Raw genomic sequence first — 27112 nt, 5'->3', positions numbered from 1 at the left:
ATAACTGCTGGACCATGCGGTATATAGAACAAAAATATCTGTAATCCAGCACCTACCCCTGCTTACGACGCTCGCGCAGTTCGTAAAGAGTCCATTTGCTGGACAGGCTTAATTCAGACTGTAAGGTATGCTACTATTGCTTGCCAAAACTATCTTATTCAGGGGCGGAAACCTTATCCATCGAACCAAGTAGTTACCCAATGTAACCTGCAGCGAACAGTTTGAACGATTGTCAAAGTATAACATCACAGCTCCTATCATAGCAGAACGGTACCCACGCTGTTACGATCGTCGCGTATGTTTCATGGCTCCTAAACCGCAGCTTAGAAATAGAGGATAATATTGCAATAAGGTCACATTAGTGATCGGAACACTCAGAAATACACAATTGATCTCCGAGGCTGATTGTGGGCTCAAATATGCACGCACACATCGCGCTGCGTGTTACGTCCACCTCAACGCCAGCAGAAATTCCGGCCATGACACATTAAACCACTTCAGCACGTCTCACAGAACCGTTTACCACGTAGAAGACGCACGTCATACTAAACAGACCGCACGACCGCGAAAACAAACCCCGGAACCTACCACCGAGCGTATACACTCTCAGGCAAAGTTACACCCTTTGGCTTGCCCCTTCTGCCACACAACAATAATCGTTATCTGCCTTGATGCGTTTCCTTTCTTTAACGCTGCGAGCCCGGAACTTTCCAGTAAGGAACGGCACGCGCGTTATCAGAAGGGGCACTCCAAAGGGTGTAAACTAGTTCTATGCTGATAACGCGCGTGCCGTTCGTTACTGGAAAGTACTGGGCTCGCAGCGTTAAAGAAAGGAAACGCATCAAGGCAGATAACGATTATTGTTGTGTGGCAGAAGGGGCAAGCCAAAGGGTGTAACTTTGCCTAAGAGTGTACCTGCCATGCAAAAGACCGCTTTCACCCAAGCCAGTATTAGGGTACCTTACCACACTCTAAGAACAGTTTACACCCTTTGGCTTGCCCCTTCTGCCACACAAAAATAATCGTCATCTGCCTTGATGCGTTTCCTTTCTTTATCGCTGCAAGCCCGGAACTTTCCAGTGACGAACGGCACGCGCGTTATCAGAAGGGGCACTCCAAAGGGTGTAAACTGTTCTATGCTGATAAAGCGCGTGCCATTCGTTACTGGAAAGTTCCGGGCTCGCAGCTATAAAGAAAGGAAACGCATCAAGGCAGATGACGATTATTTTTGTGTGGCAGAAGGGGCAAGCCACAGGGTGTAAACTGTTCTTAGAGTGCAGTATGGCGCTGCTCATAGGCGACGCCACTGCGTTCACAATATGGCGGCGCCTACGAAAAAACGGTCTATAAGGCGGTGCACGAAGCAGCGCCCGGTTCGTCTGCTTATAGAGGTTAGATTACAGTGTACTAGTACACTGTAGGTTAGCTAACCTTCTAGCCTTGCTTGTGTACCGATTTTTGCCACTCGGACAAATATAAGAAACTCTATGCACTCGGATATAAATAACTCGGAGAAAACCATTGTTGGGACATGTATTTGGGCACCTTAACAAAAATACTAATATTACCAACTTAGAAGCTTGAATACGAAAGAAGAAGTATGTCTTTTTTTATGGCTTCAAATCTAACCGCTTGACCTAAAATCATAAGTTTTGCAGCGCCCTCTGTGTTTTCTACTAATGCCAGGTTATTGACACTATTTGCCAGGCCTGTCTCGCTAGGTGACAGCGGGGTGATGTCCGCCTCTGGTGGGAATGAGACAGCTTTGCTCGGAAGTTTCGCCAGGAAGCAGGTGAAGTACGGCAGCACCTGCAAGTATGTCTCGCGCAGCGGAAAGACAATTAAGCACGTCGTACAGCCGGGCGACACGCTACAGGGCATTGCGCTGCGCTACGGAGTCACGGTGAGCAGACAGTGCGTCGGTCAGTCTCGCTTTAGTGCAGGCGGTCGACGACCTAGGGTCTCTCTTCAGAAACGAAACTGCTGCTTTTGCGTCATATTTCAAGGTTTTAGATTCCACATAACTTTGTAGGTGGTTGGTCAGTGCCGGGAAACATGAGCGGGGAGCTGTGTATGAATGAAGCTCGCGGCCAACACACAGTACGTGCGTGCCGTTGTTCGGTGTTGCAATTAAAGCTTGGACATGCGCTGGTCGACTGAAAAAAAAAAAAATGCGATAAATTGAAGCAGGAACTAGCATTACGCCTCTGCGAGGAGAACAGGATCGAGGCCGAACTATATGTAGGTCGCGGAGATGTTGCGTCTAAGGTGGGTTTGCCCAGTGGGACTGGCATAGTTATCGCGGAAACAGCGCGTAGGAGCAAAACTAAAAATGTGTCTGCTCTCCTGTTCCAGCTGCGCGGATAGTCGAAGGTGTGGCTTACTAGAATGTGGCAAAGCTCCTATGTGGGTGCAATACGAATACTGTGTGCTATTTGGGCACTATGCACGGTTCGAGAAGTTGCGAGTTTCGTTTGTCACGCGACCAAGGCGTGAGCTGCGTGCCGCCAATCCTCTTAATTTTTACTTTCAATGTATTGAAAAAAAGAAAAAAAAGCGGGCGCAGAGAGCAGACCTGTGCAGGGAGCGTATAATCTGCGTTTGTATCTTTGACACTGCTCTTAAGGTCCTTTGCCCTGTTAATGGGCACGACGAATTTCCGTTGCAATATCTCCCGTCATACATCTTGAGGTGGAGATGTGACAAAAGGCGGCAAGTTACTTTCATTGGGTGGTTATTTTTACTCGAAAGCATGAAATCTGCCACAATAACTTATATCGCACCTGTTTTCTTCCCCTCTCATCTGCTAGGAGAAAATAACCAGTAAGTATGCTGATCGGTTAGTAACACGACCGCTCCCTTCTGGACAGGCACTCAAATCATGCTCTTTGTAACATAAAGCCTCTAATACCGATTTCGAAGGTTGTAGCTGCATAGCACGTTATGACTGTGTAACTAAAGTGTTAAAGTCAGTACTGCGCTTATCATTGTCGCTATTGAAAAATCAGCAGATCTCTTTTCTGCTCGACATGATCACATATTTGCAGTTTTGCCGAGATGGTAGCGCAAATGGGGATGTATGCTGGTGATCTTGTAGCTGTGCCAAGCTGCAGCAATCGATAGGTTGTATGTGGTGTCATAAACGGCTTTCGCAAGATCGCTGTTCAGATGTCCTAGTGTAGCTCAGATAAGGACTGCAGATGAAGAGATCGCGTTTCATCCTTCTTGTCATATCGTGTGGACTCCGGTGCACTTTACTTGAGTAGATATGTTGTTAGTTTCAGTGTTATATCATCACTAACGTGCTTGTTGTGTTAGACGTGGAACCATTGAAGCCTTGCAAGCCTGGATTTCTTCCCATTTGCTTGAAAGCTCGTGGAAGTGTTGTTTTTGGTGTCAACAAATTAGAAGTTGAATGTTCATTAGTGTCTTGGGTGTGCATAGCCGAATTAGGCCTTGTTCATGATGCTTGTAGGTGGCTTCGGTTACTTGAGAATTGACACTTCATGCTTCAGTTTTCATATGGGTATCAGTGGCTTTCAAACTGGACGATGAGCATGTGAAAAAATAAAGTATGTAAACTGTTTTCCTTAAATTTGCGTACACTAGTTGCTTTGATGTGCTTTAATTGCTTTGTGACCTTAAAAAAACAAAACCACAAAAGAGGACCATTTTCTGGTTGCACAGAGGCAGCATAACAGCATCTCATTTGTTCAGGCATGTGAGTGATCTAGTATTCTTTTCTTTTTTCAATGTAAAGGTTGCTATGGGGGGCATTAGCAGAGTTCTTCCTACATTTTCCCACTTTTCCTACTTTATCTTCCTTTCTTTTTCTGCTTTTGTTATTCTGGTTGTAAAACTTCAGCTGCAGTTCAGCTGCTCACTGCCTACAAAGAATTTTAATTTCAGTAGTTGAACACGGTTGAAATAATGCCATGTTCATGTGAAATTATGGTTACAGGTACACAGAACAGTATTTGTCAACTCTATGCTAAACAGCTTGCCTCGTTTCATTGCCAGTCAATATTATGCCTCTATTCCTTACAGCTTGGTTTTATTACTGCGACATTATCGTCTTGCTCATTCACTCTGGTAACAGTGCGAATTTGTTGCGTTGCGAATTTGTCGTTGCATATTATGCTTTAGTACTTCCTGCTTTTGTGCCTTACCTGGAAACCTAAATGCTAGCTGGTGCAAGTTTATGTAAGTGATGATTTGCCTCAGTATGTTAGCAGTTATTCCATAGTCAAAGTTGGTGATTGCAAGAATGGATTACTTTTACAGACGGAAGAGCTGAAGCGTGCGAACCGCCTCTGGACAAGTGACAGCTTATTTTTGCGGACATGGCTGGCAGTGCCTGTGGTAGAGGCGGTGCCGGCAGTGGGTGGTGCCTCAGCCTCAGGAGGCAGAGACACCAATGGTGAGGACAGGGCAGGCCCTGAGGACGCACCTCTGCAGTCCGACGAGAGCATTGCAGATTTCCTGGGCCGCATTGACAATTCTATTGCCAAGTCACGCAGCCAGTTGCGCCAACTGTCTCATACGAGGTGAGGCAGCTACACCCTGCGGTAGCCCAGTGCCTATGCCGTGGTGCTGCTTGAGCTCGAGGTCACGGGTTTAATCCCGGCTGTGGTGGCCACATTTCAGTGCGGGCAAAAGGCAGAAGCACCCATGTACTGTGAATTGGGTGCATTTAAAGAACCTTAGGTGGTGAGAATTTATCCGGATGGTTGTCTGTTTCACACAAAAATCTACAAGAACAAAGGGGGTTAACCGAGGGGCCTGATCTTTATTATGTCATGAGAAGCCAACTTCTTGTTAATTACATAATGATGGTCTCGAATCTGGCAACACTGATGCCTTCACCCGAAAAGATCATGTACTCGTGATGCCTGTGGCAGAAAGGCTGTTCCACATCCGCTTCCAAGGTTTGTGAGTAGTGGTGCTACCTAACACTCCCAAGGTTAGTTCTAGTAGTAAACATGAATACCCAGGAAAGTTGATGGGAAAACAGTGCTGCGGTAGCTCAATTTGTTAGAGCATTGCACGCGTAATGCGAAGACACGGGATTGTTCCCCACCTGCGGCAGATTGTTTTTCATCCACTTTCATTGCCATTAATTTATCATTTCTTTCATTCGGTTAGTAATCACAAGTAATTTCCCCTGTGTTATCCTTGGTGTCTTTGTTCTTTGGCTTCTCATGATAGGACACAAAAATACAGTTACACTAGCCCAGGAACGTGTTCTTAAATACATTTCTAGAACACAATAGGGCGCTTCCTTTTGTGTTTTATCGGATAAGCTATACAGTGGTTTGGGTGAGTTGATAATGCATGATCTGATGTGGTAACTCACCGAAAACAAGCACAGAGTGAGAGACATGTCCCTTTGTCCTGTGCACATTTGAGATGTGCATCGGCCTGTCCTTTTCAAACCATACTCAGTGGCAGTCTAACATATTTCCTCATGGTAGAGGCATACCACAAGGAGCCATTGTTTTGCCGGTTCTATTTGACATGATGATGTGAGGCGTGGCTGTGGAAATTCTGCTTCGAAGTAGTCTATGCTGATATCATCACGCTTTAGGCGGATCCAAAAGACACCAGCTTCAATACTGATGAAGTCCATGACACCATACAGCTCATGCTCGACACCATTGATACTCGTTTACTACCTAGTGGCTTTCACCCATTTTTCGAGTTAGCATTTCTCCTCGTGGGCGACCATGAAACAGAACAGGCCAGGATCTTCCCCCAAACCTCGCTGGCTGGCCTATCGAGTGTTCAACCAGGCAGTGGATACAGATCCTGGGTGTCTCGCTGAATGATACTGGCAGATGTAAGGAATGGCTGTGCCAGCTTGGGGCCACCCAGTACAAAGAGTTCCACCTGATCCGGCACCTCAGTAGCTACTTTGGCATGCAGAAACCCACTAAATTTGGATGCTCTTCCTGGAGCACTGAGCTGTACAAGTATGTGGACCTGCCATCACTCAAGGCAGTCATTGAGCCATACAACGAGTCATGATATGCTTAGGCAGCATAGAGAAGCTGGCCAAAGTCTTCTCACCTTGCTCCTCTGTACCAATGCACTTCAGCCACAAAAGTCCTCCAGACACTGACCATCTAACACTGCCAATTGCAAGACTCCTTGAGCAGTGGAGTGATGTCATGCTCAGAGTACCGAAACTCCTGATGCGCAAGTATCACAAGCAAGGCCACGTGGAATGCAGAATAGTGGCCTCACGTATGTACCACATTTACTAATGTGGCCTGAGGTCCGTCCTTTAAGATCTGCTAAGCTGGCGATGGGGGCACCACACAGCAGCAGGAGAATCACATACTGGTATGGCCATGGCCATGCACCCAGCTTCAGCCAACTAAAACCATGTGCTGTACTCACTGCTTGCCACAAGATTTGTAAAGATGATCAGGAGGAAGACCTGCATACACCGGAAAGGAAGGCAAACTGATTGTTTTCACTGACAGCCGGGACACTCTTTTGCCACGAATACCTGTGATAATGACCCCTCTCCTCTAGAAATATAAAAGGCACTTTTCTTTAAAAACAATGCAGATTTTTATAAAAAGGCTGTAAGTGCAGCACACATAGCGTTCTTGCAGACAAGTTCCTAGGCGAGGCGGACGTACTGTGCCGCTAATAATGTGAGCTTCAGAAGACCAATTAACAAAAATTCATTAACTTCTTTATTAGTGCTTTAGAAGCAGTTGTTTAAATGGCAAATTTGAAGCAGTCACACTTTAGTGCACCCTCTTTTTCTTAAATCTTGAATATCGCATCTCATTCAAGATTTTGTCAGAGAATTTCAGTAGCAAGTCCAGGCAATATGGAAATTGAACACTGCAGAATGCAGAAAACGTGGCCCCACTATCACATCACACTGAAATGCCCATCAGGACAAGCGCAAGAAAGTTAGAAACTGAATGTCTTGGCCAGTCACAGCAGCTACTGATACGGCACGCTTTGCCTGGCAAGCATGTTTGTTTGTTTGAATGCTTTATTTAGACAATACATCATCTAGGATGTAGGGGCTAAAGGCAGATGCAACCGCCCGACAAAGGCCCTCCTACCCAACGTTACTAGACTAGCTTCAGTTTTCAAACTCGGCGCCGTTGCGTGGAACCGCCACCCGCCCGCGCCTTCGTGGCGCTGCAGTCGCGCCCGGCTTCACTTCCTCACTAGCCGGCTACGCGGGCGGGCCGGACTAAGCACACGGTGCAGCGTTGGTGTATTCCGTGATTCTTTGTTGATGGCAAATTTCAGCAAGCATGTCATCCGCGAAACTGTAGCCTTCGCCGAGTTTGTTAAGAATATCAGCAGACGATGCCGACGTGCTGCGTACCTGGCTGCATAGGCAGCTATCGGAAAAATGTCGACAGTTCGGCGCGCCACTTTTTCTGTGCTCCCAGCAATGCCACACTTCGCTCGGCGTGGAACAGAGCTATTCCTCGTGCCGACCAGGAACTCTCTGCGAAATCCACGGCACGCCCTCATGCCACTGCTCCCGCGTTCGTCGTCATCTTCCATAACTGGCTGCATTGCTGTTCATCATTCCAGCGTAGAATTTCACTCCTCTTCTGTCGTAATGGGGAGGCCACGTATATGGAGGTATAAGCCATTGCTTAAGGGAGAATGAGCCACTAATTGTCTTACGTAACGGAAAGATTTAATTTTGAATTAATTTAATGTCGAAGAATCACAAGCGGCAAATGGTGGGCGAAGGCTGCTAACCACGCCGCCGAGCAAACTCGAGAGATCGAATGCAGGCAACAATGGCGGACTGTGGGCATACCGTCAGTGACGTCGTTCTCTCCGTCGTGGCCGATTGTATGTGTAACCTCAGAATTGATGAATACTTTAATGAACCCTCGGGATTAGCCCGGTGATAAACACAGGGGCCTCAAGTTTCAGCTTCGCTGGTTAACCATCTTCAAGGAGTGGAAGAGCCCACAATTTTTTTTCTTATTTTTTTTTTTAATGGCTTGTGTGCTCAAAGACTGACCTCATCTTTCTTTTTGTAGTGCTTCTTTGGCGTGGTGAGGAGCTTCGGTTGGGATGAAGATCATCCTACAATCACGCACTTTGGCCAGATCTTGAGGCTCCTGAGTCTAAACTGCGCGAAACGTTACGACGACAGGAATGAACACACGACATTCAGAAACGCAGCTTCTGCGCTTCGCTGTATGCGGTTCTTCCTTTCGTGCAGGTTACGCTTCTTTCAGTATGAACCAACTGGCCTGATAAATCTTATTGTTGTAGGTGGATACCGCTTTCTCATGGTATCACTAATTCGGAAAAGTGAGAACGCCAGCGAGCGTGAGACACGTGCAAACTGCCCGTCCGCACGAGCTCAAGGCTGCGGCGAGGTGTCTACAGCGGAGCCCGATGGAACGGCGCTGCCATCTGGCGGCTGTCACAGAAGTGGCGACAGCGGCTGTAAGCGCGCGGGCCTAGAGTTTTACAACTGAAGCTAGTCTAGTAACGTTGCTCCTACCCATGTGCTGCTGTGTGTCGAGTCAGGATTAGCCATGGCATGCTATCATTCAAACGTCGCCCCACACTTCATTATGGTGCATTCTCACTTGCTTCGCGCAGGGACGCACTCAGCATCAGTACTGCCTGGATTTGCCCTTTAATTTAGAAGAATATCTTAAATTACGTGCAATTCTTTTTATTTCTAAAAAAAGGGTGTACCATAAATTGTGATGCCCTACAAGTTTTTCATGTAGACAACTGCCTTCAAGTTAATAATAAAAAAAGTTGACAAATTTTTGCTAATTAATCTTTTCAGCGTAACTTAAGCAGCTTCAAGGTATTTCAGACCCGTCATAGAGCTTATGTGCAAAAAAGACAGGTGTCTCATGGTCATTGCCATTTTATAAAAATCTGTATTGTCTAAAAAAAAGAAACCTGTTATATCTGACTTCGCTGACAGCAGGGACATGCTGTAGCATGCTGTTGCCACAGACACCTGTGGTAGTGACAGCCCCCCTCTAGATATTATATACGTGGCACTAACTTCAGAACGAACCTATTTCTCGGAGCACAGCTAATGAACAATGCCACGGTTTTGTAGATTGATTGTAGAGGCATAATTTCACATAGTATCACAGGATTTGTGAGAGATGCCATAATGAAGAGCTCCGAACTAACTTTGACCGTGGTCAATCATTTCTGCGGAAACTCGCTAGGTGGAGGAAGATTTATGAAAGGAAAAATTGTAATGCACATGGCAGTAGCATGAAGCTACAATAAAACCCATACGGGTTTCTCAGATGGAAAGCTTCGCAGGTGAAGAAAAATTTCTCTACAAGTGGTGACAAAATTGTGCTACTATCGAGTGGATGACAATTTCCTCTTTGAAAGGTTTGGCTATGTGCGGTTTTTTAGCTTGTACTAAAAGCATGCCATATGAGTGTTTTCATGCTCAACGGTATTTTGTGCTTAGTAGCAGATTGTGATAGTTGCTGAGCTGTTGTGGCACATCCATGCAGTTAGCATGCTGGATGATTTTGCCCCTTGGCCAGCAGGGAGTTGGTGCTGCACTGTTATCGGCCATCAGTACCATGCTTCTGCTGACATAATCACTGAGGAAGAATACAGTTGTATCTGCACTGCCAGAATTCGTGATTTGGCTACAGCTCTTGGCTGCATTTGAGATAACGAAACGTTTGCAAACAAGTACATTCAGAAGGCAGAATAGAAAGATGGTGATATAGATATACCACTATGTAATAAATGTTTATCTGTGATGTTTAAGAAAGATTAATGCAAGGATAAACAAATCATGGCACTGGTACGCTCATTTCATGCAAAAGTTGGCCTCCGCTCCTATATATATATATGTATGTATGTTTGGTTTGCCGCTGGTAACAGTGCACAGGTGTGTTGGTGCCTATGTGGTGCTTCGACTCTGCACTGCGAGGTGAATTGAAAACTATGCAATCAGTCATGGCCTGAAGGAATGCGCACATGCATCTGTTTTGTGAACACTGTAATGATTTGGTTCTTGAGCTAACATTTTTGATGGCATGTGGAAACGTCAATCATCTCCAATGCCAACCTCCTGTGTGTTTCAGATGAAACCTTATTCAAAGAAAAGGCCATTTGCTGAAAACTTTGCATGCATGCATCTCCTTGTCTGCCTCCATTTTCGGCAATGCTATTTAGTTAAGTTAGTGTAATTAAGTGAAGCCATGCCAAAGACATGGCTTCGGTAGTGCCTTTTGTTGATATTATTAGTACCTTATTTGTGATTAGCGATATTACTATGGCATTAAGAGCATGGGCAGTAAAATGCGTTTTTCAGTCCAAGTTTTTCAAGAAACATGTGTTTAAAGATGCACTCAAACACTTTTTGAACACCGAGAAATACTCTAGAATGTGTGTGATGGCTTTCAATAAATATGTAGCTGAATGAATTTTTTAAAGGGACCTATTATGAATGCCACTATTATTACTTCAATGTTTATTTCTCCATTCCTCCGCAACTCATCGGTTCTTCTCAGCTGGAACGGTCCCGATAGAGTGCCCTGCCTACTGTTCCTTCCTTTCTTTTCTTTCTGCACTTATAGTGACTTTTCAAGATTGGTATATCTGACAGGAGGTACCCAAGAGGGCAACGAAGGAGCACTGACAGGATGGGCGTGATGCATAAAAGCCCATGCATCCTTGTTCATAGAAGATATGAAAAAGGGGGCATGCATGCATGAGCTTTTGCTCATGAGAATTGATAGCCACAAACTATTGCTATGTGGCTGTCTCCTATACATTGTCACACTGCCTGTAACATCATTTATGACGTAACATAGAGCAGAAAATGAATGGGGCACCTCCAAAGCCGTGGGAGAGAACAAGCAATCTATTGTATGAGATCATAGGCTTTATTTTGCATAAAGCAGAATAATATTTGGCTTGCTTGTTCAAGGCAGCATTATCTACAAATTACAAATATTTTCTTACTGTGTTCAAGTGTTTCAGTACCTATTTAAGCAAGCATAGAACCTGCAATATATGGAACTTAGATTCAAATTTTCAAAAGCAGATAAAAGAAGTATAAAATTGCCTTTAGTGTCTGTTTAATGATTCTGAAGATGCAATTAATGCATTGAAACTAACGTTTTGACAGGCAGAGTCAGTGCCTGAGGAAATAATGATGGCTGTCTTGACCAGCAGCTACTAAAGAAGCATAGAATATCCTTCAGTGCCTGTTTAATGATTCTGAAGGTGCAATTAATGCATTGAAGCTATTCTGAAGATGCAATTGATGCATTGAAACTAAAGTTTTGACAGGCAGAGTCAGTGCCTGAGGAAATAACTGATGGCTAAATGTCTTGACCAGCAGCTGCTACAAAGCATTAGTATTCGTGACAGTTCAGTGAAGTCATCGTCTTGTATCTATGAGTGTGCCTAAAGGATGGTATGGCAGTTTGGCTAGTTTAAACTGTACGCACTAGCACCATCTTTTCCGTACATGGTGAAATGTGATGGCGGTGTTTCGTGTGCAAAGAGAAGTGAAATGTAGTGATTGTGTAAATGAATTCACAAAAATAGTGGTTGTGTTCGAGAGAGCTCATTTGTCCCCTGCTATACTAACTGTATTCTTATAGTGGCTTGTAAAGAATTGCTATCGTCGAAGTACAACTGCCTAGAATTTTGTACAGATGCTTCATAATTGCAAGCCAGCGTCTCTTGCGCGGCTGTCAGCCCGTTTTTCTCAGAATCCGATGTTCTACACCCTGAAACCGGTATCTTCACAGCAGAGGCTTATGCATTACTGTTGGCCACCAAACACATTAAGAAAGCAAAGCTCCCAAAGGCCATTACATTCACAGGTTCTTAAATAGACACTAAAGGCAAATGTTAAGTCAAGCTAAAGTGGTAGATTAGTGCTCGAGAATCTCTAAGGCGTCACTGTTATCTCGAACAAAGCCTTAATAATAGAGAAATTGAGGTAAATGCAGGACATGATTAGAGACACCCCCGGGACGCCCAAGTACTTGCCTGATGACGAAGGCACTCCTCAGTTAAATTCTGTCGCTAGTACTCAACCTCTTGTTGCAAAAATTGCAAAAAATTACCTTGTATTATAAGATGAAATAAAATGCTACTTGTCCAGTTCTATTTCATGTTTAGAAAAAAACTAATTGAAATTACCCTTGAAAATGACGCGGGCGGTCGCAAGGTTCTCGCTCTACTTCGCAACGCCCACGCTGTCGCGTTTCAGTTGTTTCATTGTCACTTAGTGCTGCGCTGGTTTTGATGGCTCGCAAAACATGCACAAACTGTATCAGAGAATTCAACTTCCATGTGACGTCACAGGATGCTCGAACAGTCTACACCACTTGACCAAAAAGCAGCTGCAGCGGTGAATCCACCGCTCTGTCTTGGCTCGGCACTGCCATCTGTCGGGCGCTGTTTTACTCACCGACGGCAGCAAAGGGTGGCAATGGCGCATGCAGTGTCGCCACTCCTCCAGTGGCGGGATATTTGAATTTCGAAAAAGGTGTTCAGACCATTCAGATGCAAGTTTCTCATAAATTAAGTCTTTTCTTGGCAAGAAACAAGTGTTGCGAAGTTTCTGGAATGGTATTTAAACAGTCCATGTCGACTTAGTATTTGATTTGTTTCCCTTTAAGTGCTGTCAAAACCTTAAAATCGCTACGAAAACAAAAATTCTGTAATGAACTACCTGTATTCATTGCTCTGCAAAATGTATGCATCCAACTAACGGGTTGCAATATGTTGGGTGCCTGGGCACAGGTGTATAGAGGGTAACGAGCTTGCTAATAGAATGGCAACTTCAACAGCAACAAAACCTAGAAATCCGACCATACCCGTTTCTGCCACACACTTGAAGCCATTCTTATGCAAAAAACTCGGGAGCTATTGGCAACACTTATGGGATGAGCAAACATTGAATAAGCTCCATCTAATTTAGACAATTCTGGGGAGTTTGCCATCATTAACAAAGTCACAATGATCTGAAGTTCTCTTTTGCCACCTCGGAATAGGGCATACATATGCTACACATTCATACCTTTTTAACTGGTGCTGAACTTCCCCTCTGTGGCAGATGTCGCGAAAGGCTGACCCTACTCCACGTCTTGCTGGAGTGCCGGGAAGCAGAAGAAGAGCAAAGACTGCACTTTCCTTTGGCATACAAACAGCGTATCCCTTTACATCTGGCACTGTTTCTTGGCCCAGAATTTCTATTTGAAAGCAAGGCAGTGGCTAACTTTTAAATTATGTGCTGCATGTTATTAGCCCAAGAGATTTGTAGCTCTCCCTCTACCAGAGGGTTTTGCTGCGAGGTTAGTGTTTTGTAGAGCACGTGCCTCCAGACCCTTGTGCTCAAGGCTCTTAGTGAGGCAGTAGTGCTAGTGGAATCAAGTTTTTTTTTCAATTCATTTTAGAATACATGTTATGGTCATCGCTTACATCACTTGTCCTTGACATTATTTTAATATGTACTTGTATATTTTTCGTACCTTACGGGGAATATTTTAGGCCTTTATACAACCTCGGTACATCTTAGTTGTCACTCACTGCATCATCGACCCTCCCGCACCATTTCTTGGCGCTCTTTGGCCATCACCGGCCCTTGCGCCAAAAAACCCTATACATCATCATCATCATCATCACCATAATTGCTATCCACTTGATTGTAGCAGAATGCTACAAGAGGAAGTAGAACAAATTCTGGGATCTGAATAGAACTTATTTAGTCATTTTGTAAACTTGCTATTTCAAGCTTTCTGCACATTGAATTGTTGGATAAATTGGCAGGGCATCGCCATGCTGGCACTGTGGCTAGCTTATTTCGCAGAGAAAATGCACTGGCCACATGGTGGCCTTGGTGTCGAATTTCTAGATTAGGACAAAATTTTCATGGTTTGTGAATTTAGACTTGATTTCTGGTTGGCTCTCTTCAAAGACTAATGGCAATTTTCGCTTGTCTAAAAGCTCTTAAAATCTGTTTGGTTATAATTCTGGTTGGTACATTTTGATCTACCCTAAAGGCTCCCGAGTTTTTGTTGTCTACTCTAGTGAAATCGTGCAGTTTTGTCCAATTGAATTCAGGCAATAACAGGTTGCCTGTGCTGTGTTTGCAGGTTTGAAGATTGCAGTGTTGAGGAGCCCACAGCTGGCGTAGCAGCACGAGACTCGGCACCAGCACCAGTGGTGATGACGCGGCAGGTGAAGCACTCGCTCCAGAGGCACGAGCGGGACCATGAGGAGATCTTCCAGCTCTAGCAGTGCTCCTTCACTCAGCCAAGGACCCCAGCTCTGTGTGTGTGTGCTCTTGTGCGTGTGAACCCTCCGCCAAAATTGGCAGGTACTACCGCTCCTGTGCTTGTGAAAAGGGGCTGTCAAGTTATGACCCTTTTCTCATCGTTGACATGTTCTGGCAATGGCAGGTCCTTGCTTACTGAACATTGTAATAACGCCCTGCCATTTCCTTTGCCTATTCTATTCTAGCTGGAATAGGCAAGCATGTTCCAATTTGTCTGCCTGTTTTGAAGGAACGTAATGACATTGCCTCATCAGAAGTGGCATGCGGTGATGCTGAATCATCGCTGTCATGAAGTGGGGGTTTGCTGAATGCCTGCATGAATTAAAAAAACGCTCCAGATTGGAACATGACCGTCTTTCATGGTACAGCTTTTGCCAAAAGAAACTAAGCCACTGTGTGCACAACAGCGGCTGACACTAGGATGTCTAGTTCGACTTCTGTCGCATCCACACTACACAAAACTACCAAATAAAAGCTGCTAACTCTCAAGGGCTTGTAGTGTCTGAACTTGAATAACCACAGAGTGATGCAGTCAGGACTCAGAAATGATCTTGCTTCCAGGGGTATAATTTCTTTTGACAGATGCTGTACGTTCTCTCATGGATCATGAAAGGCCCATCTGTTTTCATGGCGCAAGATACTATACTATCAAATATTTTGCTGTACATTGTTCAAAGTTATGTTGTTCTAAACCGACTGTCGGTATAAATGAAACTTAGAGTATTTAGCATGACCCATCAAGTGCCATTGTCCTCGACTGTCGGTGTATGGCTGTTTGTTTGCAAGATGTCGATGACTTCATGAGAATTGCATATCCTTAGGACTCTGAATTGCCAAATTGGTAGCATAAATTCGCAGATCATCAAACTCCTGTACTTGCGAAAAGATGTTTGAAATGCTTCGCACCTTTTCCTTGTGATGTTTTGTCGTTCTGTTTTTCACGAGGCTATGCAGCACGTCTTGGGGTGTATGGGAATTTTCAATGTTGGACAGCTTTGCAAGCGTACTTGGCTGACCACCCCTTCAAACTGCATATTTCCTGGCATGCTGGCCAAGGATGTGGATATAAAAGTTGCAGTTTCAGACGACAGGCAGGAAGAAAGAAGGAAATAGAAGTGTTGTGAAAAATTCAGATGCAACTGTATAGGTATAGACAAGTGTTTACCTGATGGTGTGATTCTATGCCTTTCGCTCTAACCTTTGTGTTGACTTGACTGCTTCAGCTATTTTTCATTAGTTGCAGCAAGCTGCTGCCGAGCCGTGCAATAAGCTGCTAGGTTTTTATTGAATGCGCACTCTTATCCAGAGGATGCTTGAATGGAAAGTGAGCTGTATGGATACATCATAGCACTGGATCGCTTTCACTCTGCTAACACAGTCAGTTCATTCGTTAATGCATTGAGAAAACGGCCGGTGAACACTGGCATATTATCCTCAGTTTACAAAACTGTTTAAGTAGTTTGTTGCAAGAAAATTAGTGCGAGATGTTTTATAACGTTACAGCATCTTTTCGAAGAATTAAATTAACACTATGCCCTAGTAATAACACCGTAGTGTGTTAAGACTATAATGTGTGGATGTTAAATCCAGTCGCATGCTATTTCCAGGCCCTTGCGTCTCTTGCATCCAGGTGTATATTTTCTTGCTTATAGTATGTGATACGCTATTTTTAGTAACAGAAATGCAGGCAGTGCAAGAAGTTGCTTTAGCTTCTGTGGCATATCCTGCTATGTACGTATGTGGGCAGAATTAACATCAATAGCTAGAAATTTTTATAAGTTGTGCTTGTGCTCTAAGGTTAACATTCTTGTTTTATTAGTGGTGCAACTACTTTGAGTGCACGGAATATTAATTTTGTCTACTACATGCATTATGACATATAGACTTTTGCTGCAAGACTACATTGTTTTAATGTTCGCATATAAGAAGTGCAACACTTTGGGAGAGCATTAAGCTGGTGCTCTTAATTTCTAATGACTATTCAATGTGTTTGTGTTGGAAGTGAGAAGGATTCATCATTGCCAAATTACTGATGCTAAAGTGTTACTCTGTTATGCACTGCATCTGGTTTACAATATGCATGACATATCTAGAAAGTTTGTCTTGAAGTGTATAAATGGTACTATACTGTTATCCTTGTGTAGAATAGCCTGCTATGAAGATAAAGCAGTGTTGAATTACGTTGTCCATTTGACATACTCTTTTCTTGAATGCTCCTTGAGATGTCGGGCAGCTGTCGTAAACCTTGGAGCCAAAAGCCCTTGGGTGGCCTTGAAATTTCTGACGTACATAAGGCAGAGCTGCAAGAATATACTTAATAAATCTGCAGCATTTTAAGCTGCTGAACATATGATGACTATGAAATTTGTTCTTATGCTGTGACCATAACTGGTGTGCTAAATATAGTTTGCCTCTGGTTACCTTTTAAAGGCCAAAGATTGCGATAAGGGCTAATGTCCTGCTGTGCAAGGCCCACTAATTCATATTTGCAAGTGCACTTGACTCCTTGCGCTGAGCACACTGTAGGTTAAGAAAGCTTTGATGAAAGCTTCCTTGATTAATATGCTTGTGATGGAGAACTGTTTTAAGGTATGTGTGGTATTAGTGCAGTCTTTGTAGACAGTTATATGAGCTCACACGTCACATAATGAGGACCAGTTCAAAGTCTGACATTGCAAAAATTAAAATGTTTTTGCATTCATTCTTCTTGTCATCGAATCACTTTGCATAAACAACTTGAGAAAAACATTACTGAAAACTTCTTGCTCAACCATTTGTGAACATTATTCAATTGGACTGTTGGCAAAAATTTCGGATTTGATATGTTTGGTCAGAGAAAAGCATTATTTCAATTTTGAATTAATCTTGATATTTTTTGCCTGTGTGGCTGGGAAGTGAGTGGTCTCGCGATATCATCCTGTAAATTTGCTTCAACTAAACTCCCTAAATTAATGGTTATGCAGCTGCATGCCATTATAGTTCCATGTTGCATTTGTGAGATGCAACATTTATTATATATTTAAGGTTACTGAGCAACACGGTCATACTTTTTTTATTGTATTTGAGTACTCCCAAGCAATTGCTAGTTAGTTGCACTGGAGCCCTGAGCTGTGATGCTGAAAATATATGAGCTTTAGGTCAGAATGCAGCTAAATGGTTTCAAATCAGCTTTGGAAAGGCATTTATTCTGCAACTCGCTATGAATGAGCTGTTCTGTAGCTGTTAAAGATAGGTTTTGTATTTTGACTTAAAGGGACACTAAAGGTAAATATTATGTCAAGCAAGATTGAAAGATTTTGCTTCTATTATAATAAATTCTTTATTCGTAATGATGACAGAGCTTTTGTGAACGAGAAACTGATGAAAATAGAAAGTTCGAGTGGCGCCATCTATTGTCGACTATGGTATTGCTTATGTGTGGCGTCAGCACCTCTGATTGACAGGGAGCTGCCACGCACAGTGGCTCTGGCAGCGGAGGCTCAAGTGACTGTAACGGGTAACCTGAACCTAAGCAGAGCCACAGAATGACTTGTGCAAGCTGAACACCTACACTTGCCAAGCAGTACGCTTAGTATATGATCTAAATGGTCTACAAAAGACATAACGGCATAGAGGGCGGTCACACGGAGATGACATCAACTCCTCCGCTTTGGCGTGGGTGGTTCAAATTGGGAAGCAGCAGCGGGACTTTCGACGGCAATTTCCTAGGCAAGAAAGGATGTATTGGCATGCAGAAAAATATGATTGATTTCCATACGAATACTCTGTTGATCAAGCACGACTTAATACTTTCCTTTAGTGTCCCTTTCAATTAATTGCTTTCAACTAGCATCAACTGAAGATGCTGTGAGGGGACAGTGCTGGCAAGCAATAATTTGTCTTGATCCTATGGAACACGCATGCATCAGCTTATTATTTGCGATGTGTTGCTGCTTTTAGGTGTGTAGCTCATCAGTGCCAGTGAGGCCTCCTTGCTGTTCTCGCAGAAATGTGCAGCTGTGGATTGTGCTTGTAATGTTTATTTAAAGGAATGTGTGAAAGTTTGTTGACACTTTCCTAGGACTTCCTTATTTCCATTCTGATGAACATGTTGGGATGTTTGTAATTATTGTAACTAGTTATGGATGCGAGAACTGTAAATAAAGTATAATACAGAAGCAATCATCCTTTGATAGCAAGTAAGCTTGTCGCTCTGCTGAAGGTTGACTACATATCTTAGAACAAGACTAATTATAGTCTACCTGTTATCTTCCTGAAAGTGGCAGTGCACTGAATGTGTATATTGTGATGGTGGTGTTGTGGATTGTCTTAGTGTGCTAGAAAACAGGCTGAGAAGTTTTTTTGCAAGGTAGCAAGTGGATCTGAACATGGTTGAAATCATATTTGTGAAGCTTTAGTTATAGTTTATCTGTTAAAAAGGCCCCGAAAGCTTTGCCATGATCAATGCAATTTTCTGCTTAAGCATGTTGTCATGTGTAGTAAACACTTTATAAAGGCTGTTAAATAGGCCAAGGTTATATATTGTTTGTTGAGTGAGTGATGCAAAATAAATATCTCAATATGGCAGCTTAAGAGAGCCATTTCTCATGACTAAAAGGGAGAGTGAAATAATTTTTCACTGGATGTAGCTTCAAATGTGCTTGTGCAGTCCTACAATTGCATGCACTTTCATAGCTTTGTTCTCTCCCCACTTGTTGAAGCAGGACCTTTCCCTTAAGAAAGTGTTGCTGAAAGCCCTCACAGAAAATGACTTAAATTTTTAAAGCGAAGCTTGTATTGGGGGGGGGGGGGGGGGGGCTCAAATGGCATTATGGTGGTGATGCAGAAAAACCCAGTTGCTCCTAGAGCAGAGCAGCTGCGGGAGAGGGTGGTTTGACGAGTTGACAGCTGCACCGGAGCTGGAGCATGAGTCATTAGCAAGGATTCTGCAACCAATCAGAGCCATTTCGCTTCCGCCAGGAAAGGAAAGGACAGGAAGGGATTTCGCGCACACTGACTGGCTTAGTTTCCATTTAGATCATTCTTGGAAAACAGATGGGGTGGCCACGCGTTGTGCATTCCCATGAGAAACTGGCAGCGTTTGACGAGCGGCGGTGAGAACTCTCCTATGAAAGGGCTCGCTGTCGGCGTACCAATCCAACTGTTAGAACTGCTCGAGCCCAGGCAATCCGACAGCAATGAGAAGATGATGCCAAGCTGAGGGAGCAGGAGTCTGAAGCAATGCGGCACTGTTAACTGTGGGCTACTTAGCCGTAATGGTCAGGTGCACGCAGGACAAGCTTTGCTTACCCCCGTTTTCCGGTAGGAGAAGAGTTGGTCTTTCTTTTTTTTTTTTTTTCTACCTTTTACGCTTAGTGCAGGCCCATCCCAATGGAAAGACAAGCAAGATGGCTGAAATTTGGAATGTGTAGATTAAGAATGGGTGGCATGTACGCATTCCTAGCTTCTGATGGGCAGTGAGTCGTCAACATGCAACAAGTGTAGAGGAACCTCCATGTTTTTATAGAATGTCTATCTATGAAACAATGTAACACTTTAATACATTCTATTACAGACATAATGCACCTTTCAACACAGTCTGGTCCCTCGGCCACAGTCTAATTTTCTATGACAAAACTGTCAAGAGATACAGTTAAATTCTTGTGACTGTTTGAAGCTGAATTTCGATTTAGTGCCTGAATTTTCTTAAAAAGATTTTCAAATATTCGACAGTTTGAAAAAATAGAAGCACGAAGTTTACAAATCCATAGCTCTGCATCAAGAACAGATGTCGTGGTTATGTAAACGGCATCCATTAGACCATTCAAAGTGGACAAATTCGATATATCATTTTACATATAATGTGAATTTGTTACATTGTTTACAAGGGTTCTGCAAAAGGTGTATTTCCATATTACTAAATTTTTTTGAGATTCATATGTGACATATCACTTTTGTCCGCTTTAAATGTACTATTATATGCAATTCACAGAATTGTGATATCATTTTTCGTTGCCGAAAGACAGAGTTGTAAACTTGATAGTCTCGTTTTCTGAAAATTTTCGATTTTTGATCATTTTTAATAAAAAATTGACAATATAAAGCAAGAATTCGAAACCAACAGTCACTAGTTATTCTTTAAAATTTCTTTTTTTGCTGAGAAAAACGAATTCTCCTTTTACATGTATTGATAGGAGCACCCGAGCTAAAGCTTCGTCTGCAATGAAGCCCCGCCCACGCCCTCATAACCGCCAGCCACTGTCCCTCCGCGAGGCTGCAAATAATTCGTACTTCAAACCTCTTCTGTTACCCAAATAAGGCGGTAACTACAAAAATAAAATTATTAGCGCGTAATTTTGTGCCTTTCCCCTCGCCTACTATAGTGGAATGGCGGATGCCTAATTCATTATTGAACTGAAATAACGTGCTTGCTTCGCTACAACTATTTGTTGTGAAGTTTCATGAGTAAAACGGGTTCAGCAGTGAAATGAACTGCACAGCAGACTTTTGAAGAGTGAAATGCTTAGACTCGATACATTTGTCCATGTCTGTTGCACACCTCATTGTTTTCGCCGATGAAAAGAGTTTTGAAGAACAGCAGGCGTATCGGAGGTATCAAGTACGACGCCATTTTGAAAAGGCCGCATGACGACGACTTTGTTTGCTTCTGTCATTGGCTGGCAGAATAACACAACTCCGCGCGGTCCGTGTGCCTTTGTTGCTAACTATTGTTTTTAAAGTTCTATTCTACTAAAGTAATCTTTATTTTACGCTTTCGCTTCTTTAGTTGTTCTTGGCAGTGTTCTTCCTGCGCGAGTCCATTTGTCGTGGTTCTTTGTTTGCCAAGTAAAGGAGAGGTGTATCGCACAGGCTTTACCTGTAAAATACACCTTATTTCATTTCTCTTTTGTGGGTTTACGCGTTTTTATGGCGAATGGTGGGTGTTATTCACATTTGTACTACTAAAGGTACCCCCCCCCCTCATTTGCATAGAAATGTTACCTTGGGCTCACTGCCATATTTGGCGGCGTCGACGAAGAATGCATGTGCCCCGTAAGGATCGATTCGTCGAAGGATGGTTCTAGCCCGCGCTCTTCTGCGACCTTCGTTATATATTGGGTGGATATTCCTCGGCACGGGCTCAACCTTTATACCTTCACGGGCTAATTTAGACAGGGGGTGTCTGTCGAGCGGTGCCTGCATAGGGAGTTGACCAGCTTCATCGAGAATTTTGATTCCCGGCTTAGTTGGCTAAAGCCTGGAGATCTGTTCAATGAACTGTGCTTCAATTAATTCGTCTGTGGTATTGTGAATTCCGAGTTAAAGTAGTTTTGCTGTGCTAGCGGATTGTGGAATACCGAGTATTCTTTTGATGCCGGACCTGATGAGCGTGACGAGTTTGTTCTTTTCAATTTTGCTCCATTTGAGGTACGGTGTCGTGTAAGTAATGTGACTGATGAAGAAAGCTTGGAAGACCCTGAGTAGGTTGTCCTCCTTGAGTCCCCCCCTTTTGCTTGCGATTCTACTTATGAGTCTTAATATGTTTTTTCGCCTGCGCACCCAGCTTGTTTAGAGCTTCTGCATTACAGCCTTTGGCGTTGATTAAAAGTCCTAAAATTTTGATGGAGTTCACCCTCGGAATGGGGTGTGCTTCTCGTGTTGTAATTTGGACTGGCAGCGTTTCCAGAGGCTCGAGGTTCCTAACGCCCTGCCTCGACTGTCAGTAGAGGAGGAGTTCGGATTTGGTCGGTGACAGCTTGAGACCCGTGCATGTAAGAAATTCTTCCGTTACATCTATGGCCGCCTGGAGAGATTGCTCTAGGTCGGCCAGAGATCCCCCCGGGGACCAGATTGTGATATCGTCTGCATAGATTGCGTGGCCTATTTTTGGGAGTGCGGCCAGCCTTTCGGAGAGTTTATGCATGGCGATATTAAATAGCAGCGGGGATAGGACCGAGCCCTGAGGGGTTCCGCAGTTGCGCAGTTCGTAAGGACCGCCCGAGATCGTGCCCAGTCGAAGGAACGCTTTCCTTTCCGATAGGAACGAGAGAGTGAAATTAAATGATTTCCACCCTAGGTTGAGGTTGCAAATTTCGTTCAAGATGTGTTCGTGAGCCACCTTGTCAAAGGCCTTAGCGAGGTCGAGTGCAATGATACCTCGCACGTCCCGCGTCTCGTTATCGAATACAGATCTTTTCAGGAGGAGCATTGCGTCCCGTGTGGAGAGTCCCTTTCTAAAACCTATTAGATTATGCCTAAATAGTTCGTGGTTTTCTACGTGTTCGACGATTCGATTGTGTACTGCATGTTCTGCCACTTTGAAAATACACGATGTTAGAGAGATGGGACGCAGGTTATTTATGTGCGGAGCTTTCCCCGGTTTGGGGATGAGCACCACCTTGGCAGTGCGCCATTCCGACAGGATTTGCCCCGAGCTCCACACCTCGTTTGTCTCTGCCGTTAGGATTTCGATGGCCTTGTCGTCCAGGTTATCTGTGACGCGATGCTCATTTTTTTATTAGTGTCACTGTCATTGTGCACCAGATGTGATTGTACTTTCCTTTGTTTCCCATTTACAAGCTTCTGAGTTGACCTGACATCCAAGTGTCAATGGCATTAGACATTTCCAATAACGCGAAAATGCCTTCAGTTAATTGCTAGACAGATTCCACGGAACTTTTCATTTTACTATTTTAGAAACTGGGAATATTAAGCATTCAATTCAATATTGCAAAGGTAATTTTTCTTGAGTAAGGTATTGATTCGATTAAAAAAATTTGCTATTCAAACATGCCTATTCAATATTGAAACTACAACAATAAAAAAAGTAACACAGAAACTCCTCTGGGTGTTGTCTAAGTATGCATAAGCACTGTGACACTTGCTCATCTCCAAGCAGCTCGGTGTCCTTATGAATGTTATGAATTCTGACCAGTATAAACGACAGCGCTGCGGTGACACCAACTGCTTCGAACAGCAGCGCAAGGTGAATCGATGACGCAAGCAAACTACTGCAGCTGGCGGCGCCAGGTGCACTGATGACGTATCGATCAGTATAAGCCGTTATAACTATTTAGCGCGCCTTATCTATCCCCGTCGAACCATTATGAACCGTGATAAACCGTACTCCGGCGGCGGCTGTGCATCGTATGGCCGCGCTATAGGGTTGGTAATATGGGGAATGCAATCGTTCTTGGGTGAATTCAGGTGTGTGCCACTTCTCTAATGTCATACGGTGTGCTGCCTTGCTTAGGTGTTGGGCTGCGTCGGTCCGTGATAAAGGTACGGAAACAAGGGTTGCTCCTTCGTGTGCTTTCCTAGCAGCTTCATCAGCGAGGTCGTTGCCGGAGATACTGCAATGGCCAGGCAGCCACTGAAACACGACGTCGTGTCCTTTCGCTATCATACGATGGTGCATTTCTCGTATCTCAGACACTAGTTGTTCACACAACCCGCGACGAAGAGATGACAGACGACATTGTAAGGCCGACTTCGAATCGCAGAATATTGCCCACCGATTAGCGGGTTGGTTGTTAATGTAATCAACGGCACCTCGGAGGGCAACAAGCTCCGATCCGGTCGATGTTGTCATGTGAGAAATCTTGTATCGGACGCTAATTGATCGTGATGGTATAACCACTGAGCCGGTGGAGCTGGTCTGAGTGGAAGAGCCATCCGTATATATGTGGACTCGGTCAATGTAGAAAGTGTTCAAACAATCCAGAGCTGCTTGCTTCAGGGCCAAGGTAGGCAGGTCGGTCTTCTTTCTTATCCCTGGAACCGTGAGACGCACTGGAGGTTGTTTTAAACACCACAAAGCTGAGGTTGAACGTGCTTAGGGTGTGAAGCCCGATGGTAGACAGGCACGATGGATGCTGACCTCGTTGGAGAAGGACGCCTGTGGTCGTCGTTCTGGCAGGCAGGCAAGAGAGCTTGGTTGCATGCGTGAAACATGACGAACATGGGCCCTAAGCGTGTCGATGCTAATGTAAGTCGTGATCGGATGGTCTCGAGCCATTATAATGGTTCCTGCTGTTGAGGCGCTCCGCGGAAGTCCTAGGCAAACACGTAGTGCCTGTGCTTGCACGCTCTGTAGTTCTCGAAGATTTGACTTGCATGTTTTAGCAATCACGGGAGAACTATAACGTAGCAATGGGATAAAAAGTGCTCTATATAATTGTAGCATGGAGCCCACTCACGATCCCCATGTTTTCCCGGCGATAAACTTGAAGACATGAACAATAGATGTGAGCTTCTTCTTCAAGTGGGCAACATGAGGGCTCCAAGAGAGGTCCCGGTCCACAATGACACCCAAAAACCGATGGTTTCTCTTGTAGGAGATAGGCTGGCCATTAATGCATACTGGATAACGAGACATCTGAAAGTTGCATATAGCTACTAGGGGTTCCTCGAAATTTCCAGTTTATTTTACACAGTGCTCTGAATTGTGTTCGAAATGGCAAGGAATGTTTTCATTCATCTCGTGATCAAAACCATTTTAGAGCGCAGCTCTTTGGCGTCCGTTCCTGGGTTTCGCGTCGTCGTCGGCGTTGTCGTCGGCCTCGTAACCAGCTCCGCCCCCCTTTCATCCCCCCAGCGCTGGCAGCGACCGACTGATACCGCTGGATGCCGCTGACGCCGCTAGAGAGTCAAGATAACGTGACTGCATAGAACACCGTCGCCGCCATGCAGAAAGAGGAGGAAAGGGTCCCCCCCCCCCCCCCTGTTCTTGTGTGGCGGATAGGGTGCTCTTCAGTTGCATCAGTCAGTCGCTGCTATCTCTTCCCTCCTCCCTTTATCGTGTTGTCCGCTTGCTGCGCGCGCTTCTGCCCCCATCGTTTGCCGCTGGGTGTACACGCCGCCCCCCTCCGCCCTCTTCCAGCGAGTCTCCGGTTGTCAAAGCGCCGGCTCGAACTTAATTCCTTTCTTCGCTCCTCCTCCAATGCAACCCCTGTGCGGTGGCAATCAGAGAGCCAGATCGGTGGCGGCGGATCTGTATATGTGCACCGCCCGAGCCGAAATTGCCGCTGCCGTTCGCCCTGTGCGGTGGCAATCAGAGAGCCAGATCGGTGGCGGCTTGACATAAAGACAAACAGCAATTTCCTAACATTTATGCGGGAGAACATCCCGTTCCTCTCGCTCGTAACGCGTCCCACGGCTGTGACAACCTCGCGAGGCACTTGTATAGATCTCGTCTTTGAGAATCAAGCATTGGTGTACCAAGTCGAACATATATCAGTCTATTTCTCCGACCACAAAGCTTCCTTCATGACTGTCAAGAACTGTTAGTGGAGTCTTTGTTAAAGGAATACGTGTGAAAAATAAAAAAAAAATTCTGTGATAGCGCATACATGTGTTGCTCGATTTCTTTGCCTCAATCTATCGAAAAGGTGAAACAGCTTATTTGCTGCGCTCAAATTTCGCATTAGGAAGTAACGTAATCGTCGGTAATTTTTTTTTATTGATTAACTATTTTTTTTGCTTTTAACTATGGCACACTGGCTTTAGTATTCTTATAAGTGTTGCCGTGAAATGCGTAAACGTTGATGTAGCTAATCCCACCACACAGCGTTTCCTTCGTTTCAAACAAGTATGCAAAGAGAGAATGAATGTTTGCATTCACCGACTGCCGCTTTAGCGCTACCTGTGCACTCATTAAATTTCGTAAAGCCTTAGCTACTTCTGCTGCGAGTCTTATGGCAACGCTCGCGTAGTGTTATGAAAGCTTGACGGAGTTGTAACGACATCACCTGGTCCACCCGAAACAGACGCATTGAGATGCATAACTGTGCAGAGCGGCAGTGAATGTTTTCATTTCACGTCACGTGCAAGAGCGCTGTCGCTGCATTCATGCGATTTCATGAGGTCCTACTTCTGTCGCGGCCTATATCGCAACGCTTGTGCCAGTGCGGTGAAGTTCGACAACATTGGGACGACGTCGCGCGATATGGCTAAATTGCACGCTCCGATCGAGGCTGAATTTTGTGGGGACCGATAGCAAATGGTTACGTTCACCTTGTGCACAAGCGCATTATGCATGCATTCTTTTGATTTCATGATGCATTACTTCTGCTGCTGGCTTTACCGCAATACTTATCCAGTGCGCTGAAGTTTAACAAATTTGTAACTATGTCACACGTACGATATGACCGACTTGCACGCTCTGAGACTTAACCTTGCGCGGAGCGGTAGCAAGTGGTTACGTTTTAAGGCACGTAAAGCTCAAATAAAACATGGACAGCGGAAAGAATGAGGACATACAGAGCGCTCTTATAGCCTAATTTTTTTTCCGCTGTTGTGTTTTGTTTGCGCTTTACCTGCCTTTAAATGTTGCCGTACCACACTAGCTCGGATACAGACCCCAGTTCAAGTAGTTGTTACGTTCATCTTATACACAAGCGCACTAAGCATGCCTTCATTTGATTTCATGATGCCTTACTTCTGTTGTGGGGTTTAATGCAACGCTTGTGCAGTGCGGTGAAGTTTGACAAATTAGTAACGACGTTGCGCGCTAAGGCTGAATTCCATGCTCTGAGGCTGAATCTTGTGCGGTAGCAAATGGTTACATTCACCGTATGCACAACACTGTACACACATACATTTGATTCCATGATGTCCTCATTCTGCCACAGATTCTACCGCAATGCTTGTGTAGTGAAGTTTCATGGAGTTGTAAAATGATCGCATGATTTGATGAAATTTAAATGCATGACGACGTTGAATTTTGTACATAGGCGCAATGAAACTTCATACTGACCTGGCTTTGTCGCAGCCAGAGGCGCTTTTTCGAAGTCAATGATAATGCCGTGTAGGTTT

General features: G+C 44.4%; 1 protein-coding gene across 2 annotated transcripts; it reads left to right on the top strand.

Annotated features, from left to right (window-relative positions):
* The first annotated feature begins 1698 nt into the window (after positions 1 to 1698).
* LOC142582242 (lysM and putative peptidoglycan-binding domain-containing protein 1-like) lies at positions 1699 to 18889 on the top strand. 2 transcript variants are annotated; one of them, XM_075691704.1, is made up of 3 exons: positions 1699 to 1792; positions 4285 to 4547; positions 14136 to 18889. In XM_075691704.1, exons 1-3 carry the CDS (start codon positions 1736 to 1738, stop codon positions 14275 to 14277), a joined length of 462 nt encoding a protein of 153 aa, XP_075547819.1. In that variant the 5' UTR covers positions 1699 to 1735; the 3' UTR covers positions 14278 to 18889. The 2 variants fall into 2 exon arrangements, with proteins under 2 accessions (XP_075547819.1, XP_075547818.1); XM_075691703.1 differs by having other exon boundaries at positions 1709 to 1903.
* Positions 18890 to 27112: the final 8223 nt, after the last annotated feature.

This window comes from Dermacentor variabilis, chromosome 5 (assembly GCF_050947875.1).
Source record: "Dermacentor variabilis isolate Ectoservices chromosome 5, ASM5094787v1, whole genome shotgun sequence".
Taxonomy (NCBI): domain Eukaryota; kingdom Metazoa; phylum Arthropoda; class Arachnida; order Ixodida; family Ixodidae; genus Dermacentor; species Dermacentor variabilis.
The sequence above is the reverse complement of the archived record's forward strand: the minus strand, read 5'-3'. Positions and strand labels throughout refer to the sequence as shown.